At 32.2% G+C, this 17926-nt stretch overlaps 1 protein-coding gene across 1 annotated transcript in view; it reads right to left on the reverse strand.

The window, feature by feature from the left end:
• The window catches only part of Lama2 (laminin subunit alpha 2), a 555405-nt gene that overhangs the window by 76909 nt on the left and 460570 nt on the right, over positions 1-17926 (reverse strand). Inside the window, exon 41 of the mRNA XM_077801650.1 lies at positions 6774-6876. Within this exon, the coding sequence (XP_077657776.1) occupies positions 6774-6876 (103 nt within the window). The remainder of the gene's footprint in view (positions 1-6773; positions 6877-17926) is intronic.

Genomic DNA, 17926 nt, shown 5'->3' on the forward strand with positions numbered 1-17926 from the left:
CCAGAAAAATGAAATTTATATTTCATTTATGTATGATGTGTCAAAATGCATTCTATTGTATTTATAACTAATTAGAACAAATAAAAAACTCAAAAAAATTACACATTACTTCTTTGATCATTAGCAATTTCTTCTATTAGATGCCAGTCATTAAGAAGTAGTATGGTGCAATGAAACCATTATAGGACTGGATTTGGAAGATGTGGGTTCAAATGTCATCTCTGTGCCTTTTTATCTGTATAGAATGAACACAGTGCTTCCTTTCCTATGACTGACATAATAAATTAATTGAAGGGTGCCTGAGAAAGTACTAGATTCATCACAGGTAGTAAGAGATAAAGCATCCACATTGTGTTGATAAGAGTCTGGTGTGTTTGGCCAGTTTTTACTAATGTTATTTATGGCTTACTTTCTTCATTTAAACTGCTTGGTCCAGAACTTAAGTTCACATTTCCTAAGAAAATATATCTATCTCTTTTAACCGATTTTTATGGATTTCAGTAGAACTGTTCTATTTGCCTATTTAAACTTCAGCTAATTATGTTCCTCAAACACAATTTTAATTTTCTATTCATATGTACAGGGCACAAATAAATATCCTGAGAGAATACCCCAATCATAAGGGTGAAATTCATGGATTAGTTTTGAATGGTCTGGCTAAATGGAGTCCATTGTCAAACTGCCAACTAGGTGACATTTGCAATGAGCTTTTTCATGTCCACAATATTTGCACAGACTCATTATCACTCTTCTGAAGCTGAAAGAATAAACTCTCTTAAAGATTTCTTTGCAGAAGAAACTTAATCCATACAAGCTCTTTTTTTGTTAAATATGCTTCATCTTTTGTTCTAGAAGCCCTGTAATTATTAGAGAATAGGTTTTTTAATCTCTGCAGTGTTTCTGTCTGTAGTTCTGAAGCAGAATGTTTGGGATAGGCCTGGGCTCTGTACCAGGTCATGGAGATGACCTTGATTTAACCCATCCTGGTAATGAGTGATTCCTGCTCTCAAGTATTCTGCCACTCATTCATTTATCAACCATCTGTAGGGCCATGAATGTTAACAGTCTACCTTTCCAACCATGGTAGAAGTCCAGAGTTTTTGTCCAGTATGGGTTAAAATATCAGGTTTGGAGCCATGAAACTTTGTGTTAAACTGCTGACTCCACTATATACCCCCTGATAGACTGGGGCAGTTCGTTTAACCTCTCTTTATCATTTTTCTCATCTCCATCTATTATGGAAGGTTTGAGGAAAAAAATATGCTACCACATAGAAATTTTTTAGGGTTCCTAACTTGCTGTTTGGGGCAAAATTTAGGGGACCCTTCCAATGCAAAAATATATATTATCCAGATTGGTCTGCTCAGTTGCCTCAATGACTACTTTTGAGTAATTGAAACATCAGAGGCAATGGAAATTTTCAACGTGTACAGTATTTTGCTTTTATTTTAAATTTACATATTTTAAAAGTAAGCAATGTTTACAAAACAACAAAGTTTTAAAGCTAAATTTTCCCAAACGCCTTCCAATAAAAGTAGTAATTTGCTGTCTTAGTCAGTGTCTTTAAGACCTATGTCTCCTTGAAAGCATTCATCTTAAATTCTTATAGCTATTCGTGCTGGAATATATGTTAGTTATATAAAATATGTTGATATTGTTATTTATTGATTTTTAAATATATAGCTTATCTATATCTCTATATAGATATGTATCTAGATATATAAGATGTCTCTCTTCATGTCATTTTACTTAACGAGGATGTAAGTATCATACATTGCACTTGTTCAATGGTCCTTGTTTTGTCTAACAGTGCTGGAGATTGAACCCAGGGCCTTGTGTATATCAGGAAACACTCTACCATTGAGCTATACTCCCAGCCCTTTTGATCACTATTCAAGTCATTGTTACAAAAATATTGTTCATCGTCAAGATAAGGGGTATGCATAATTAAATTTGGTTGTATCTTTTTAATTTTTTCTTTGAGGGTTTTTAAAAACACAATTATCAATGATTTAAAATCCCAAATTGGAATGTGGGCAAGTTAATACAAAATCTGTAGTGTTCTGATTTTCCTCTAAATTTTTAACACGGCCTGCATAGATAGGTTAAGCATACGTTTACTTAATTAAATAACCTATATTTAAAACTTTTCTTTCATATAGCTACGTAGAAGGTAATTTTAGTAGAGAGAATGATATATTAACCACATTAATCTTAGCCAGCTGAGGAGTTTGTCTGTCCAGCATTGATATTGTTCAAGCCCATTACACCAACTCAACATAAATAAAAATATACTATGTAAAATGCTCTAACTTTAAAGCTACATATTACAAATATGTAAAACATGTATGTATTACACGATTATATGATTTTATATATATTATATGACTTTATAATTTCTTAGATATATGGAACCTTCAGAATTTAAATTTGCTAAGTTGCCAATTATTCTCATGGCTAAAGGAGTCAGTGGCAAGATTTCTAATGGTTCCTCTGTAAGAGAATTAGATTGAAACTTCTGCTTCCTTGAGCATTCTTATAAAAGAGTTTGCTTCCTGAACCAAGCATAAAATGTCAAGTGAACTTCTCATCATGATCTTAGTGTAGTTCTTTTATATTATTAATTCTATATATTATTTATATATATATATACATGTATATAAATATATACATGTATATATATATTTATATATATTATATATATAGTTCTATATATTATTATATATATAGTTCTATATATTATTCTATATATATATTATATATATATTATATATAGTTCTATATATATTATTATATGTATATATATAGTTCTATATATTATTTATATATATATACATGTATATAAATATATGTTATTATTTGCAATATTTTAAAGTTATTTACACGTCACTGTATACATTGATCCTTGAAGTATCGAGTACAAATTGAGTCTTGTTTGAGATAAACACAGGGTTGACAGACCCTTAAAACTATCAGCTACAACTGATTGTTTCTGCTTTTCCTACCATTAGAGGACTATGGTAGACTCCTCAGGAATGGAGGGAAGGGGTACTTTTCTGGTTGTATGCTCTCCAAACTCTTAGGAGGTGGCGGTAGAAGGAATTCCCACTGCCGTCAGTTAACCTATATTTGCTTTCTGACTGTGGCCCTGCAGGCTTTTATTTTGTTCTATTTTGGTCAGTCAGGAACTTGAATTTGAATGTCTTTATATATGAAAATACTTTCTACTTTAACACAGGCCCTACCATTTCTTAGGTTCTCTGTCAGGTTCTTGAAAACATTTCTGTTTACCCTGGTTTCAGACAAATTTACTTACAACCTGGTTCCCCCAAAAGCCCAGGTTCTGATTCTGAATACACTACAATCCCTCTGACTCCCGCTTTTACTGTGCAGACCTTTGTCTCTTTCTTAGTAGATTCAGAGGATGGTTCCGAGGGTTTGCTTCTGCAATACCACAAGCTAAGTCTCACTTTTAGAGAAGGTCTTTCTAGTAGTTCCTGCCCCTCCATGTTTATCCCTGTTTGGCCACTTTTTGATTTTCCCTCTAACCTGAGTCCATCCTGGTTTAATTTTCTTGATTTTTGATGTTCACATTCCAAAGAAGGAGTCAAAATTATATATAAGGGACCAGTAATTTCAATGAGAAAAGATGAAGAAGTATGTTATGCCAGGATACCAAGGTTTGATTTCATCAGTTTCATGTAAAATTGTCATCAGTGAACAAATGATTTTGTCTCTGTGACATGCCAACTAGACTGATTCAGGTAAATGGTAGCATGGGAATTCAGAAAAATTACATTTTTAATAATATAAGAATGCTTTAATTAAATGTAACTCCTACGCTATACTTTGGTTTAAAACCACTGCAATATGACTTTTTATTCCTTTTCTAAAATAACAAAGAATCTCAATAAGTATATAATTTTAAGTGCATTATCCATAACTGCAGAATCTTCTGATACACATATCTAGACGGAGGCCCAAGTGGTTGGAGAACCATAGCAGAAAAAGAAAGTGACTAACATTGATGACTTGAGTGATGTGTGGAACTGCTCTGTGTGCTGGACAGCACCACAGGACAAGCAGTGCACTGACTCATTATTCCTGGGCTTGGGAATAGAAATTTTTATTTTATGTGAGTATTATCCAATTTTTATAAGTATTCCTTAAGTAATTATATAATTTCTTTTATCTTTGACAAAAACAAAAATTAGGGGTAAATTAGGAAGTAAATAAATTTGAAATGTTGCTCTATGTAAGACAATGTATATAATTTGAAAATTTTTAAATCACAGTATTCTCAGACTACTAATTCATCACCACTTCATTCCTCGCCCTGTGCATACTGTATGAGCACCTCAACTATTTTATTGTCCATACTTCTTGCTTACTGATAAAGTAGAATTAATTCACCTGGTGGTATTAATTCATCCTCTCTTTCAATCATCAATTTGTGCAAAGCCTCATATCCATCAACAAAATGGTTTTTGTTTCCACAGATATTCAATCAGTGTAGTGTAGACCGGCTTCAAAGCTCAAACACACACAAGGGCAAATTTCCTTTTAACAGATGTATATTCAAACATTAAAAAGCAAAACAAATTGCTCCTGGCAAGTTCAGACTCCCTCTAGGCAAGGACAGCAGAAAAATGTCAGGGAGCAGCAGTAAGTCATTCATGACTAAACCTCAGGAACTAACTGAATTGTACTGAGTTGAACCAAGCAACAAATTAGAAATATGGAGGGAATACTGGCCCCACCATTTTTATTCCTTGTAACTCCAGGCACCATAGAGAGAGAAATGACTAAATCTCTATTTTAATAGCTGCTGTCAGGAGTTTTGCTCTGTAGGGCCTATTTCAGCAGTTCCTAGTGGTAATATATGGCATTTCCCTGATTAACAGCCATTTTATAACCTGTGTAATTGGCCACAAATCAGGGGAATGTCATAATGTAGCAAGAAAACATTCCCATCTCCGTCATAGCCTTGGCTTGGTTTTCTGGAGGAATTATTACTTGAGTAGTTTGTGGGTTTTCATTACTTTAAATAATGTACTACCTGAAGTACAAAAAACGACACTTAGACTAATGAACATTTCTGTCTCCAAACCCTTTCTGTCCTTAGATTTCTTTTTCAAACACTAAAAATGGAATTCTTTCTTCATTTTTATAACATCACAATGTTTGTGGGGAAATCAAGGAAGGGGCAGGACAGGTAGAAGGGTCAGGTGTGTAAGGCAACAAACTCTGTTATGAAATTTAAAACAACACCCCAAACTCAGTAGGTAAGACAGAAATATTTTAATATAATATATAAAATATCAGAATTAATGCAGAAAGATCCATAATGAACCAAATATTAAAATCTTAAATAAAGACAGGTTCTGTCTCTGGACTTGTATGACTTATCTCACTCACCTGCCCTCGTCCTGGGCAAGGGTACAAGATAAGAAGAAGTGAACACAAAGTAATGGTCTGACGCCTTTTGTTTAACTAGAAAACAGACTTTGGTTCTTTATAATTGCTCTTTGTAATAACAGCTATCATCTGCACAAAATTATGTAAATATGGAGCTTTATTTTACCTGTGATACATAGTCCAAAGCATTTTACTATGAAAGTGTCATCTCTAAGAGAGATAGATCTTGTAATTGTATATCAGCTACTATAGGAGACCAAGTTTTATTGGTTGAAAGCATGGCAAATAGAAATTAAACTTCTTCTCTTTCTAGGATAAGTAAAGACCAACATCAGTCCTTTAGTGAAAAATATGGAATTATTTCTCAATTTGAATTCTTCAGTGCGATATATACAAGAAATCCAAAGTTTAAAAAACCTTATGCCTTTTCTGAAGAAGGATGAATAAGGTTCATAATGGCAGTAGTTTGACAAGTCTATGGGGAAGAGTATGGTCAGAGAGGGGCATGTAAATGGATAGGATGCTAGGTTTTCTGGAGAAGATATCTGGGCTATATTGTAAAGATCTGAGAGAAAGTGGTTAGATAAAGAGGGATGAGATTGAGGCATTCCAAGGAGAAGGAATAACACTGTGTATGCATGAAGTCTCAAAATGTTAGCATGTTTTGGAGAGGCTTTGAATCTTTAGGAAGGCTTGGAAGTTGGATGAAAGCCAGAAAAATTGTAAGGGATGAGACTGGAGAGATAAATAAAAGGCCATTCAGATGAGAAATAGGTGATATTTGAATGAAATAGTGAGTATAACAACTTATATAGACAATAGCCATGTGAAGTAACATTCTTAACACAAAATATAAAATATATGGGTAGAATTTTTTTCATATTTGATTTCTGTATTAAGAATAAAATACATGAAAATATATTGAAAAGATCTGAAAAATGTTCAGATCCCACTAATAACACTGGAAGTTTCACAGACATTTACATCACATCTGCCTATCCTATCCCTTTGTGACTTTCTTTTCTGAAGCCATAACAAAGTGGGGTTGGCACCCTTAAAAATTCATCATGCTAAAAGTTACTGTACTTGAGATATAGTTGAAGCAATTCTAAAGAAATTAGAATTGAAGCAATTGTATAGAAGTTAGGTTTTAAAATTATGAAGCATTATTCAGTGAAAAATAAGATGTGAAGACTATAAAATGTAAAACTGGTGAGAGAGTTTACTTGCTTAATATCCAGGTTGTAAAATGCTCAGTAAATCTGAAAACTTTCATTCTTCAATATGGTCATAGAATATCCTATCAATGATAATGCAATTAACCTGAATATAACAAAAACATTGGCCACACTAACCTTTTACATCATTTGCTAATTTCTTGGCTTCATTAAGAATCCTGAAGCTTTTTTGAAGAGAGCCTTTGGCATCTTCCTTCAATGAACCTTGAGGACCTGATGCCTGTGGACAGAAAAAGAGGTTTAAAATATCTAATAATGTAGCATAATGAAGTCAAGATGTCCCGAAGACAGTTAGTATACAGAGTTTACTTACTGGAATAAAGACTTGTAATTGTGACTTTTTAACACATGTGGGTGACTAGAGACTACTTGTTGGGAGATTAGAAGGTCTAGAGAGAAATCCTTAGAACAAAAATGTTCAAGTGGCAGGTATAGAAGTGGGGATGGCATTCCAGAGGCAATAAGGAGAAACTGAGAGAATGTGATATTATTTTCCCCAACATATCATGGCTGACAGAGTTACAAGAACGTAAATGATCAGTAGTATTAAGTGCTGCAGAAGCCAAGCAAATTAAGAACTAAAAACATTCATTCTAGATGTGGGGTGAGTGGGGAGCATTACTTTTATTCCCTGGGTGTTGAATTTAAAAGGAATACCGGTTCCTTTTTAAACAAATTTCAAAGCACCATGGCATCATACAGCCTTCTAAATGACAAGCTCAGAATCACAATCATCCAGCAAAGATGTATTTGTCGAGGGTTAGATTGATCGAGGTGACACAAAGATAATAGAACAGGAAAAGGATCATTTCACTTGACTGTCTAGTTATCCATTTAATAGTGTTTGCTCCTCTGGAGTCATTACATAATACATTTATACCAACAGATAAATCAAATAAGGTCCTATGTGTACATTTTAAACTGGAAAAGTATTTCAGGGTACAATAAGGGCTGAAGAATACTAAATGCTTACTCTCAAAGTTATAATTCTGAACTTAGGTCACCCCAGTCATAATGTTCTTCAAAGGCATCTGTAGTGCCTTAGTAACATTTTTTATCAGTCATGTTACTTGAGAATTAAAATAGGAAAAAATTACAGAGCTTGGTTTTGCTGTGGTCAGATTTATTTTAGTGTATCATCGTTCCAACAGAATTCATTTAAATATTGCTCATAAGACAGACTTTATATCCACAAAAGGGCATATGAGAAACATCTGCATAAATAAAAAGAGACATTGTACAAAGTACTAGAAAAATACAACCTTGGGAAATTGAGAGTATCTCCCATTGCGTTCATGGGAATTCTTAGTTTCACATTTTATCTTGGGAATTAGGTGTAGTAACGTCAAAAAGTGTCATTATCTTGGGGAAAAAAATAAGTGTAAAAGTTAATGGCACAAATTCAATGTACTTTACTCAAAAAAGGAAGCCTCAGATTACCCACTCATGTTCTATATTTGCTCCAATTTACACATCATTTTTACTCTGTGGGTTATAAGTTTTCTGAATCAAAACAGATCAAAGATAGGAAATTACAAAGGAGTGAAGATTCTCTAAATAGGCACAGTAAAAACAGCAGAAGTGACAGCTGACAATCTGTTTGACGATGAAGAAAAAGAAAAAACTCAAAAGTAGAGAGGAAAATTTTCAATGCTTAGGCATCCAAATCGACTTGGAAAGGGGTCAAGTGTATATGGTAAGGTAGTTCTCAGTGGATGACAATATTATTGTAATAAAAGAACTAATGTTGACAATGTTCCTGAATAATCAAGAATATGGGTCATTCATAATGTTAGAGGAAACTTTAAAAAAAAGAGAAAAGAAAAAAACCCCAGCTTTTCTAACATTCTTGGAGTGTGAATGCCTTTTTATAAGAACATCATCTGGCAAGCATTTAAAAACCATAATTTTAAAGCTAATCTTGGATGTGCAAAATGAGGCATGGCATTAACTGAGGGAAACAGAGTTGATTTGCTGTGAAAAAGAAAATTAAAGGCAACAGATGAGAGAGAGAGAGAGAGAGAGAGAGAGAGAGAGAGAGAGAGAGAGACCCCAATCACCACTGAGTGAACTGTGAGAAGTTGTTGATGGACTATAATCAGTCGTATCAGTCGTAACCAATATGCATTTTTCTATTTTTCAAAACTTTTCAGCAGTTGATTAAGTTAAAACTGGATAGATAAATCACACATACTTAGAATTTACAATTTTATTTTTGAAATGTCTACACCCATGAAACCATTACTGTAATCAAAGTAGAGAACACAATATCATTTCTTTTAATCCTTTCCTTCTTATCCCTTCTCCTCTTCCCCACCATGTTCCTAGACAAATACTAGTCTTAATTTAATCACTGTAAGTTTGTGTCTTATAGAATTTATATACTGCATTTTTTGGGGGGGTCTGGCTTTTTTCACTCAATATAATTTTAGCATTTGTCCATGTTGTGTGTGTGTCAGTATTTGATCCCTTTTGTATGTGTAAGTGGTATTTCATCGTAAGGATGTGTCCCAATCCATTTATGCATTTACTATTGAATGGAAATTTGAGTTACTTTAGCTTTCACCATTCTAAATAGAACTACTAATCATTTTTGTGCAAATCTTTGTATAAACAGAGATTTTCATTACTCTGAGAGTGATTACCAAGTAGTAGAATGACTTATCATATGGTTGATGTATATTTAAGTTTTTAAGAAACAGCTACCTGATTTCCAAATTGTTTGTAGTATTTAAAATTTCTGTCCAGTAGTACACAGAAGTTTCTTTTGTCCTCAGCTGGGCCAAGACTCAATACACTCAATCTTTTTTTTTTTTTTTTTTTTTTTAATTTATATGTGGTGCTGAGAATCGAACCCAGGGCCTCATAGGTGCTAGGCAAGCACTTTACCACTGAGCCACACCCCCAATACTCAATCTTTTAAAATTTAAAAATAGACTAAAATTTGACTTTCATTTTGGTTCTAATTTGCATTTTTCTGTTGACTAATAATGTTGAGTATTTCTTTTTGTGCTTATTTGCTATCTTCTTAGGAGAAATATCTGTTAAGAATTTTTCTGTTCAATTTTTGTTTTTTTTTCCTTATTACAAGTCTTTTTTCAGACACATAATTCAAAAATATCATCTCCTAATTTGGAATTTGTCTTTTCATTTTCTTAAAAGTAGTTTTTTGTTTATTTTTATTTATTTATTTATCTAGCCATTTATTATTGGGTACTGTGGATTGAACTCAGGGTTCAGGGGCACTTGACCACTGAGCCATATCCCCAGCCCTATTTTGTACTTTATTTAGAGACAAGGTCTCACTGAATTGCCTCACTTATGTTGAGATTGGCTTTGAACTTGCAATTCTCCTGCCTCAGCCTCCCAAGCTGCTGAGATTACAGGCATGTGCCACTGCACCTGGCTTCAAAATAGTTTTTGAAGGGAAAGTACTCAATTTTAATGAAGATTAATTTAGCAAATTTTTCCAGTTAAGGGTTAGTCTTTTATGTTATATCTAATAATTTTTGCCCAAGATCATAAATATTTTACTTATATTTTCTTTCAGATGTTTTATATTTTTATGCTGTATATTTAGATCTATGATCTCTTTCTGAGTTAGTTTTGAAAAATGGTATAAGATATGGATTGTAGTACATGTTTTTACACATGTATATCTAATTCTTATAGTTGCATTCATTAGAAAACATCTTTGTCAGGAATCATTTGACGTATGTTAGGATCTATTTCTAGGTTATTTTGTTCTAATGATCAATTATTACTCAATGTTGATAACAACACCACACTGTTTAATTACCATAGCTTTATAGAAATTATTAAACCCTGATAATATAACTCTTCCATGTTTTTCCTTTTTATTTCATATTGATTACAAATTTCTTTAAATAGGTTTCTAGGATCTCATTCAGCTTTCATTGAATGTATATATCAATTTATATAAAATTAGCACTATAATAATATTGGATCTTCTGATCCATGAACATGATATATCTCTTTATTTATATAGATGTTTTTAATTTATTTCAGTAATATTCTGTGTATAGGTTTTTTTGAATTTTTCTATCAAATTTATACCTATTTCATATTCTTTATGCTATTGTAAATTGTATTAATTTATTTTCAACTTCAAGTTTCTCTTTGACAGCCTATGCAAATGATCAGTTTTCACATATTTATGCCATAGCCTATAATACTGGTAAACTTGCTTATCAGTTCTAGTAACGTTTTATAGATCCCATGGATTATTATGCTTTGACTGCCATAGCTCTTGTGAATAAAGGCAGTTGTACTTTCAATATGGAAGCCTTTTATTTCCTTTTTCTTGCTGATTGCATTAGCTAGCATTTCCAATACAACATTAAATGAAAGTGAAGAGAACAGATATCCTTTCCTTTTCCTGATCTTAAGAACAAAGCATTCAGTCTTTCACCATTAAGTATGATGTTCATGTAGGGTTTTTAAAAAATAATATACTTCATAGATAACAGGGAGAAAAATTTACTTCTAAAATTAAAACTACTATACAGAGATGTTGGATTTTTGTCACTTTTCCTGCCTCTATTAAGGTGATTCTATGATTTCCTTCTTTAGCTTTTTAATGTGGTAAATTATATAGATTGATTTACAAATCCTCATTGTACATTCCTGGGATTAATCTCAGAAATATTGTATAATCCTTTAAATTTGTTATAGCCTTATCAGAAATGTTTGAATATGAAGGATATTAGTTTATAATTTTCTTGTAATATCCTTACCTGGCATTGATAACATAGAATGGGATAAGAGGACATATTTTATCCTCTTCAATTTTCTAGAAAAATTTAGTATTTCTTTGATGAAAGTTTCATGAAATTCTCAAGTAGAGTAATCTGGGACTGAGATTGTGCATATGTGTGAGTATGAAGGTTTTTAACTACAAATTTAATTCCATTATATATATTTTATGTATGTTATGTATATTCAGATTATTTGTTCATTTGTGGATGAGTTTTGGTAGTTTAAGATTTTTAAAGAGTTTGCTCATTTCATTCAAATTGTTGAATTATTAGCATAAATTATTTACAATACTTTTCTAATATTTTTATTATCTGAAGATGTTTTAGTAATTTCACCTCTTTTATTTGTGAGATCCCTCTTTGGAAACTGAGTTTCTGAGTTTTCTAATGCTAGTCTGTACGGATAATTATTAACTTATTCATCTTCCATTGAATCCTTGCATCTTCATCCAGCAATGAGATTGATCTCTGACTGAAGATTATTTACTGAAAAGCATCCCCACTGCTATTTTCTATCTTTTTTCATTTTGGAATATTTCTCATTTTTCTGCTTCCAGGAGTCTTATCTTCCCTGCTTTTTAGGAAGCCAGTGATTTCTTCCTGTATCTTTAGTGAACCATTCCTTACTAAGAGACAAGGAGATAGATGGCATATTTAAAAGTGTAGGAAACAGGAGAAATACTCTAAGGAAAGACAAAGAGTCAAAAAGTTTTGAAGTGTGGTTGGGGGAAATAAATATTTCAATCCCATCAGGCTATAGTTTGTGGAGGGCAGTTTGGAGAAATAAAGATATTAGGTGCGTCATAATTTCTAGAAGGTTTGAATGTCAGACTAAGCAATCTGGACAATGAACAATTCAGAGCTATTAAAAATTTCAGAGTAGGTGAGTACAATCAAAGTTCCAGTCCAGAAGATAAATTAGGTAGCTGCCTGGGAAAGAAGGAGCCTTTGGTTGGCTATTGTAATAGTATAGGCTAGGAAGACAAGAGTAATAAACACAGACAAGACCTGTGGAATTGAAAAGTTTGGATTTGAGAGTCAGTCTTCAATGTTTCCAGGCACACTCCAAAATAATAAAATAACGAGCCGATGGCATACAACTGTCAGTTATAAGCAATCTGCCAACAATCCAGGTTTAAAAGACAGGCTTTTCATAGGATAAGGGAATGGAAATACTAACATCTCATGGATGAACAGAACTGTTTCGACTCATTGGAATTTGGAGAGACCTTCCTCCAACATTGCTTAGTAAGTTACTGAAGCACATCAACAGAATCAAGACAGGTGATGAAGCAGCATTTTCCAAACTAATTATTCTTCATACATATTCATAAGCATCACATCTGAATTTCTGAGCTGTGTCTACAGCATATGTGAAATATAAATGAGATTCTTAGAGTTGCAAGATATTTTATTTCTTGCTTTTTAGAGGTTATATTTTCATAAATAAGTCTTCAGTTATCTATATATGCATAAATATGTACACATACAAATTATACATTTATTATGTCATGCAAAATAGAATTTATTATTAATGTATGTAAGTTTCTACATGTATAATTAGCTCATACTTATCTAGGAAAATGTGAAATAATTTAAGACAGAGTAGAAAACATAGGAAAAACGAAATGACAAAGTCTCTAAAGATATAATGGAGGGTTTGGCACTTAATTGCATCTTGATATGTGTAAGTTTTCTTCTTCCTACTATTGGTTAAATATTCACAGTGGTTCTTATTAAAACATAATGTTGCTGATTAATAGATGAATTAATTTATTAATTTACTCAATGAAAATTTTTAGATGTTTCAACCACCACAGTAGGCTCTGAGTATTCAAAATGGAAAGATTATGCTTTCCTGGATAGAATTGGAGTGGTGTGGAAAGACCAATGAAAAAGTCACTTTCAAAGAAAAATGATCAAATCATTATGAGAGCAGAGAAATTTCAAAGTTTTTGGCTATCCGGAGGTTCTATTATGAGATGTGTATGAGATGTGAGGGAGATGTGTAGTTGAGTATTGAAGGTAAGTTACAATTTGTTGGGCTGGTAAACCTGCATCCAGTGAGTTACTTTCTAAACAAGCAATTTTAAATATTATTTATTCTGCTTTCTACTTTTATAATGTTACTCACATAACTTCTTTATTAGAGATAAATTATCTAAGTTCAATTGTAAAAGTTGGATTTAAGAAGGTATGAAAATATTTGTTTTTGTTTAGTTTTAAGGGAAGTAGTAACTGATAATTCATCAGAATGGTTATTACATGTTCCATTATGCTGTTTTTATAAAATAACTTATTTCATAAGTCAAGTTCTTATACATTTCCAGAGTGGATTAATGTACCAAGATAATATGTTAACTAAATAATTTTAAATTTAAATTTTGCAATAAAGAGAACTTCAAAATATGTGAGGTTGGTGATTAGTTGCAATGTGTTTATATAAAGTATGTATGAGAGATAATTTACATTTTAGTGCATCTGACTACTATTAAAAATCATGGGTAATGTTCTTACTATAATAAATTCTCAGAATATAGGGTGAAGTCTAGTCCTATATGCATTTTAAAAAGATAAATTTTGAGAATCTTTAAAAATGTTCTAAAAAAGAAAGCTTAATGAGTACTGTTTTCATATTAATTGATATTAATTGATATATTCAAGTTGCAAAAACATTATGCAAACATCACTCATTTGTGCAAAAATTATTTGCATAGGAAAATGTGCATACAACAATATTATAAAAGTAATTTTTGAGAGATTATGGTGTGATATAGTAATTATTTGTGGGCTTTTGCACAACTTTACATTCTCTTCCTCTTTATTTCCTGTTTTATAGATAGTGGACATGAACTTAGGTAAAATAATTGTAAAGATCACAAAGAGTTTTGAAATAAGAAAATCACTGCTTCAATTTTGAAAGCTTTTTAATGAAACATATATATGTTTTATAGGTTCCTAAAGTAGAATAGGGAGTCAAGAAATGACCCAAAGAGATGGCCTTGGCCAGAGATCTTTTGAAACACTGTAGAATTCTGGTATTAAATAGTGCATCCTAGGATTGTAGAAGAATTAGATAAGTCTGTGGAAGACTGAAAGCGACTGAGCACACAAAGAAAACTGAGATAAAATAAGAAAACTCCCAAATTGCTCATGAAAATTCAGTTTGTGACTGTGAATTTTTAGCTTGATGTAAAAACTAAGAAAAATACTCAAAGAAAGATTTAAAAATTTATGACTAAGAATTGTTTTTTCCCAATTACAGTATAATAGCCATAACTCTGCCTGCACCTATGGGTGTCACTAACCTGTTGCAACAGGGCAGGGACTGGGCTCATAAATGGTCATTAGAAGACGGGTGGGCAGATAATACAAGGGCCTTGAATTTGCAAAAAGACTATGAAGAAGTTTAGTAGGATTTTCTCTCCAGTATCAAACTGAATGAGCAGTCTCACCACCTGATCATTCCATCTCTAGGTGAAATTCCTAACCAGTCGTTAGAACAGCATCAAGAACATTGATGTTTTGATGAAAATTAGTTCACATTTAAATTGCATTAAAGCATCATCCCCAAGAGTTTGTTTCTGATGACAAAAATCTTTTGATTTTAAACATTTTATTCCCTGAAATTTTAAATGCATCTAATGTTGGGCCATAAAATAGGATTCACTTCTCTGCTTTCAATAGATTGTTATTTAATTATTGACTGAAATGAGTCTAGCAGGTACAAAGCAAATTGCTAAAGTCAAGAAAGCTTAATGAGTACTATTTTCATACTGATTCATTATTTTTCTACACAGGTTAGATTCTGATTGATTATTTTGTATTTACTATTGTGGGAATTTTTTAGTTCTCAGAGAGGTGACTTGCTGATGCAGAAGAAAAGTGCTCACCCATTTTGGTGACAAATTTGACTGTCATATCACTTATGGCTTTATATCATTTTCCCATTAACACTACACTGGTATAAAATGTAAATTCCAATAATTACAGATATTAATTAGAAGCTAAAATTACTGTGTGAGTGACTACTATGTAAAAGTTGACAGAATAAAATGCAAGGTAAATGTGAGTAAAGTTTAGAAATTGGCAGACACCATACTTTATGGGAACTTTGAATGCAATAGATATTCTAATATTTTCCCTGTCTTTTGTGTTGAAAATAAAAACTTCAAAATTTACTAGTACTTTTTACAAAAAGGAAATTTAAATAAGACATATAGAAGATACTATGTGATCATATTTTTAATTAACTGCTCTTTAGAAAGGCCTTAATGTTTACTCATAATATCATAAGACTCAGTGTTTTACTTTAGGATTTACTGACCAACAGTAGTGGTATCAAAATAATCTTGCTAAATATTCAAAAACTAATAACAAAGTAGAATAAGAAATTAGTAGGGAAAAGAATAATATTAAAAGAAAATAAATAATAAAAGAAAAAGTAAAAATAGGAAGAAAGGAAAAATAATGACTAATATAGATAAAAGTTGGAAAAGTGTTGTCTTTTATTATCAAGACAAGTAATAAATACATAAATGGTAACTACTGGCCTAAGGGTAGTAAGGAATTCTATCCACCTCTGATTACCCTATATATTTCTTAATTCTATTTACACATTAATTAAAATGAATACATGCTTTAAAAATATTTTAAAGAGAAAATTCAAAATATGATCATGTTTAACACCTCACATTAATAAATAGTTCATAAGATCCTACTATACATACCATAACTGCATTGATGAAAAATAAGAAATTATGTAATTGGAGATAGAATGTTAACTCAGATAAAAATTAAATTCTTAAGTTGCAAGATACAAAATCGATACAGAAACCAGTAGTATTTCTTTCCAATCAAATACCAGTCAGCCATTAAAAATAAGGAAATCCTGCCATCTTGAGAACATAAATGAACATGAAGGATATTATGTTAGGTCAGATACAGAAAGACAAATTCTGCATGATCTCCTCCATATGTGCAATCTAAAGAGTTGATCTCACAGAAGTAGAGAGTAGACTGCTGGCTACCTGAGGTGAAGGTAGTTGTTGTTGTTGATGGGGTTGGTTGAAGAGATGTTGGTGGAAAGGATCTATAATTACAATTTTGTAGGGGGAATAAATCCACCTCTGATACAGCAAGGTGGTTGAAGTTAAGGAGGATACATTGTGTTCTTGAAAAAAAAATGTGTAGAGTGGATGCTATGTGCTCCCACCACAAAAATGATAACTATACGAGGTAGATTCATTTATTAATTAACTATATTTACCCATTACACATTGTGTGTATACTTCAAGAAATCATGTAATGATAAAACCATTGGATGTTATCTGTAAATTGAATTTTTTAAAAAATTGTGTTTCTCTATACTAACAACAAACTCAAACTATATGAAAAGGAAGTCAATAATACAATTCTATATATAATAGGTACAAAAGGAATGAGAAAAACTTAGGAATACATTTAATCAATGAAGGGAAGACTTGTATGCTAAAAAATATAAAACATTGATGAAAGAAACCAAGGGAGACACAAATAAATAGAAAGATATCCAAAAATGTCCATATCACCAAAAGTAATTTCCAGATTCAAAGCAATCCCTATCAAGATTCCAAAGACAATTTTCACAGAAGTAGGAAAAACAATTCTAAAGTCCATATGAAAATACAAAAGACTCCAAATGACCAAAGAAATCCTCAACAAAGCTGTGCATTGCACTTCCTGGTCTCAAAGTATATGATGAAGCTATAGTAATCTTACAGCATGACACTGACATAAAATCAGATACATAGACTAATGGAACAAAATAGAAAGCCCAGAGAGTTTGCATGCTTAAGATCAATGGATTTTTAATAAAGGAACCAAGAACACACAATTGGGGAAGGACAGACTATTCCATAAATGATGCTGGCATAACTTGATATCTACATGCAAAACAATGAAATTAGGCCTTGTCTCACATCATTTCAAAATAGATTATCCATGGTTCAGATGTAGTTTGTCCTCCAAAGGTTCATGCATTAGAACCTTGGTCTCCAGAGCTGATTGGACTTTCAAGATATGGGGCTTATTAGGAAGTAATGACATCACTGATAATGCTACCTGTAGAAGGAATTGATTTACTATTTTCCGGATCTTGGTAAATTATTACAAAAGAGTTGTCATAAAAAAATTAGGCTGGCCCCTCATCAGCCTCTCTGGCTTCCTGTTTTACCATGTGATATTTCCCTCTCACACATGCTTCTGCCAAGATGCTGAAAGCCTGATGTGATGTAGCCAGGTGGGTCCACATCAGAAATACAATCAATGGTGCCCCCCAAACTTGGACGTCAGCTTCCAAAGTTGTGAGCTAAATAAACCTTTTTTTCTTTATACATTACTCAGGCTTGTGTATCTGCTTCTGTACAGCAAAGGAAGCAATCTACAAGGAAGAGGGAACCTAGTGAATTAGAGAAAATATTTGCAAAGCACACATCTAAAAAGGGTGTGTGT

This window comes from Urocitellus parryii, chromosome 8 (assembly GCF_045843805.1).
Source record: "Urocitellus parryii isolate mUroPar1 chromosome 8, mUroPar1.hap1, whole genome shotgun sequence".
Taxonomy (NCBI): Eukaryota; Metazoa; Chordata; class Mammalia; order Rodentia; family Sciuridae; genus Urocitellus; species Urocitellus parryii.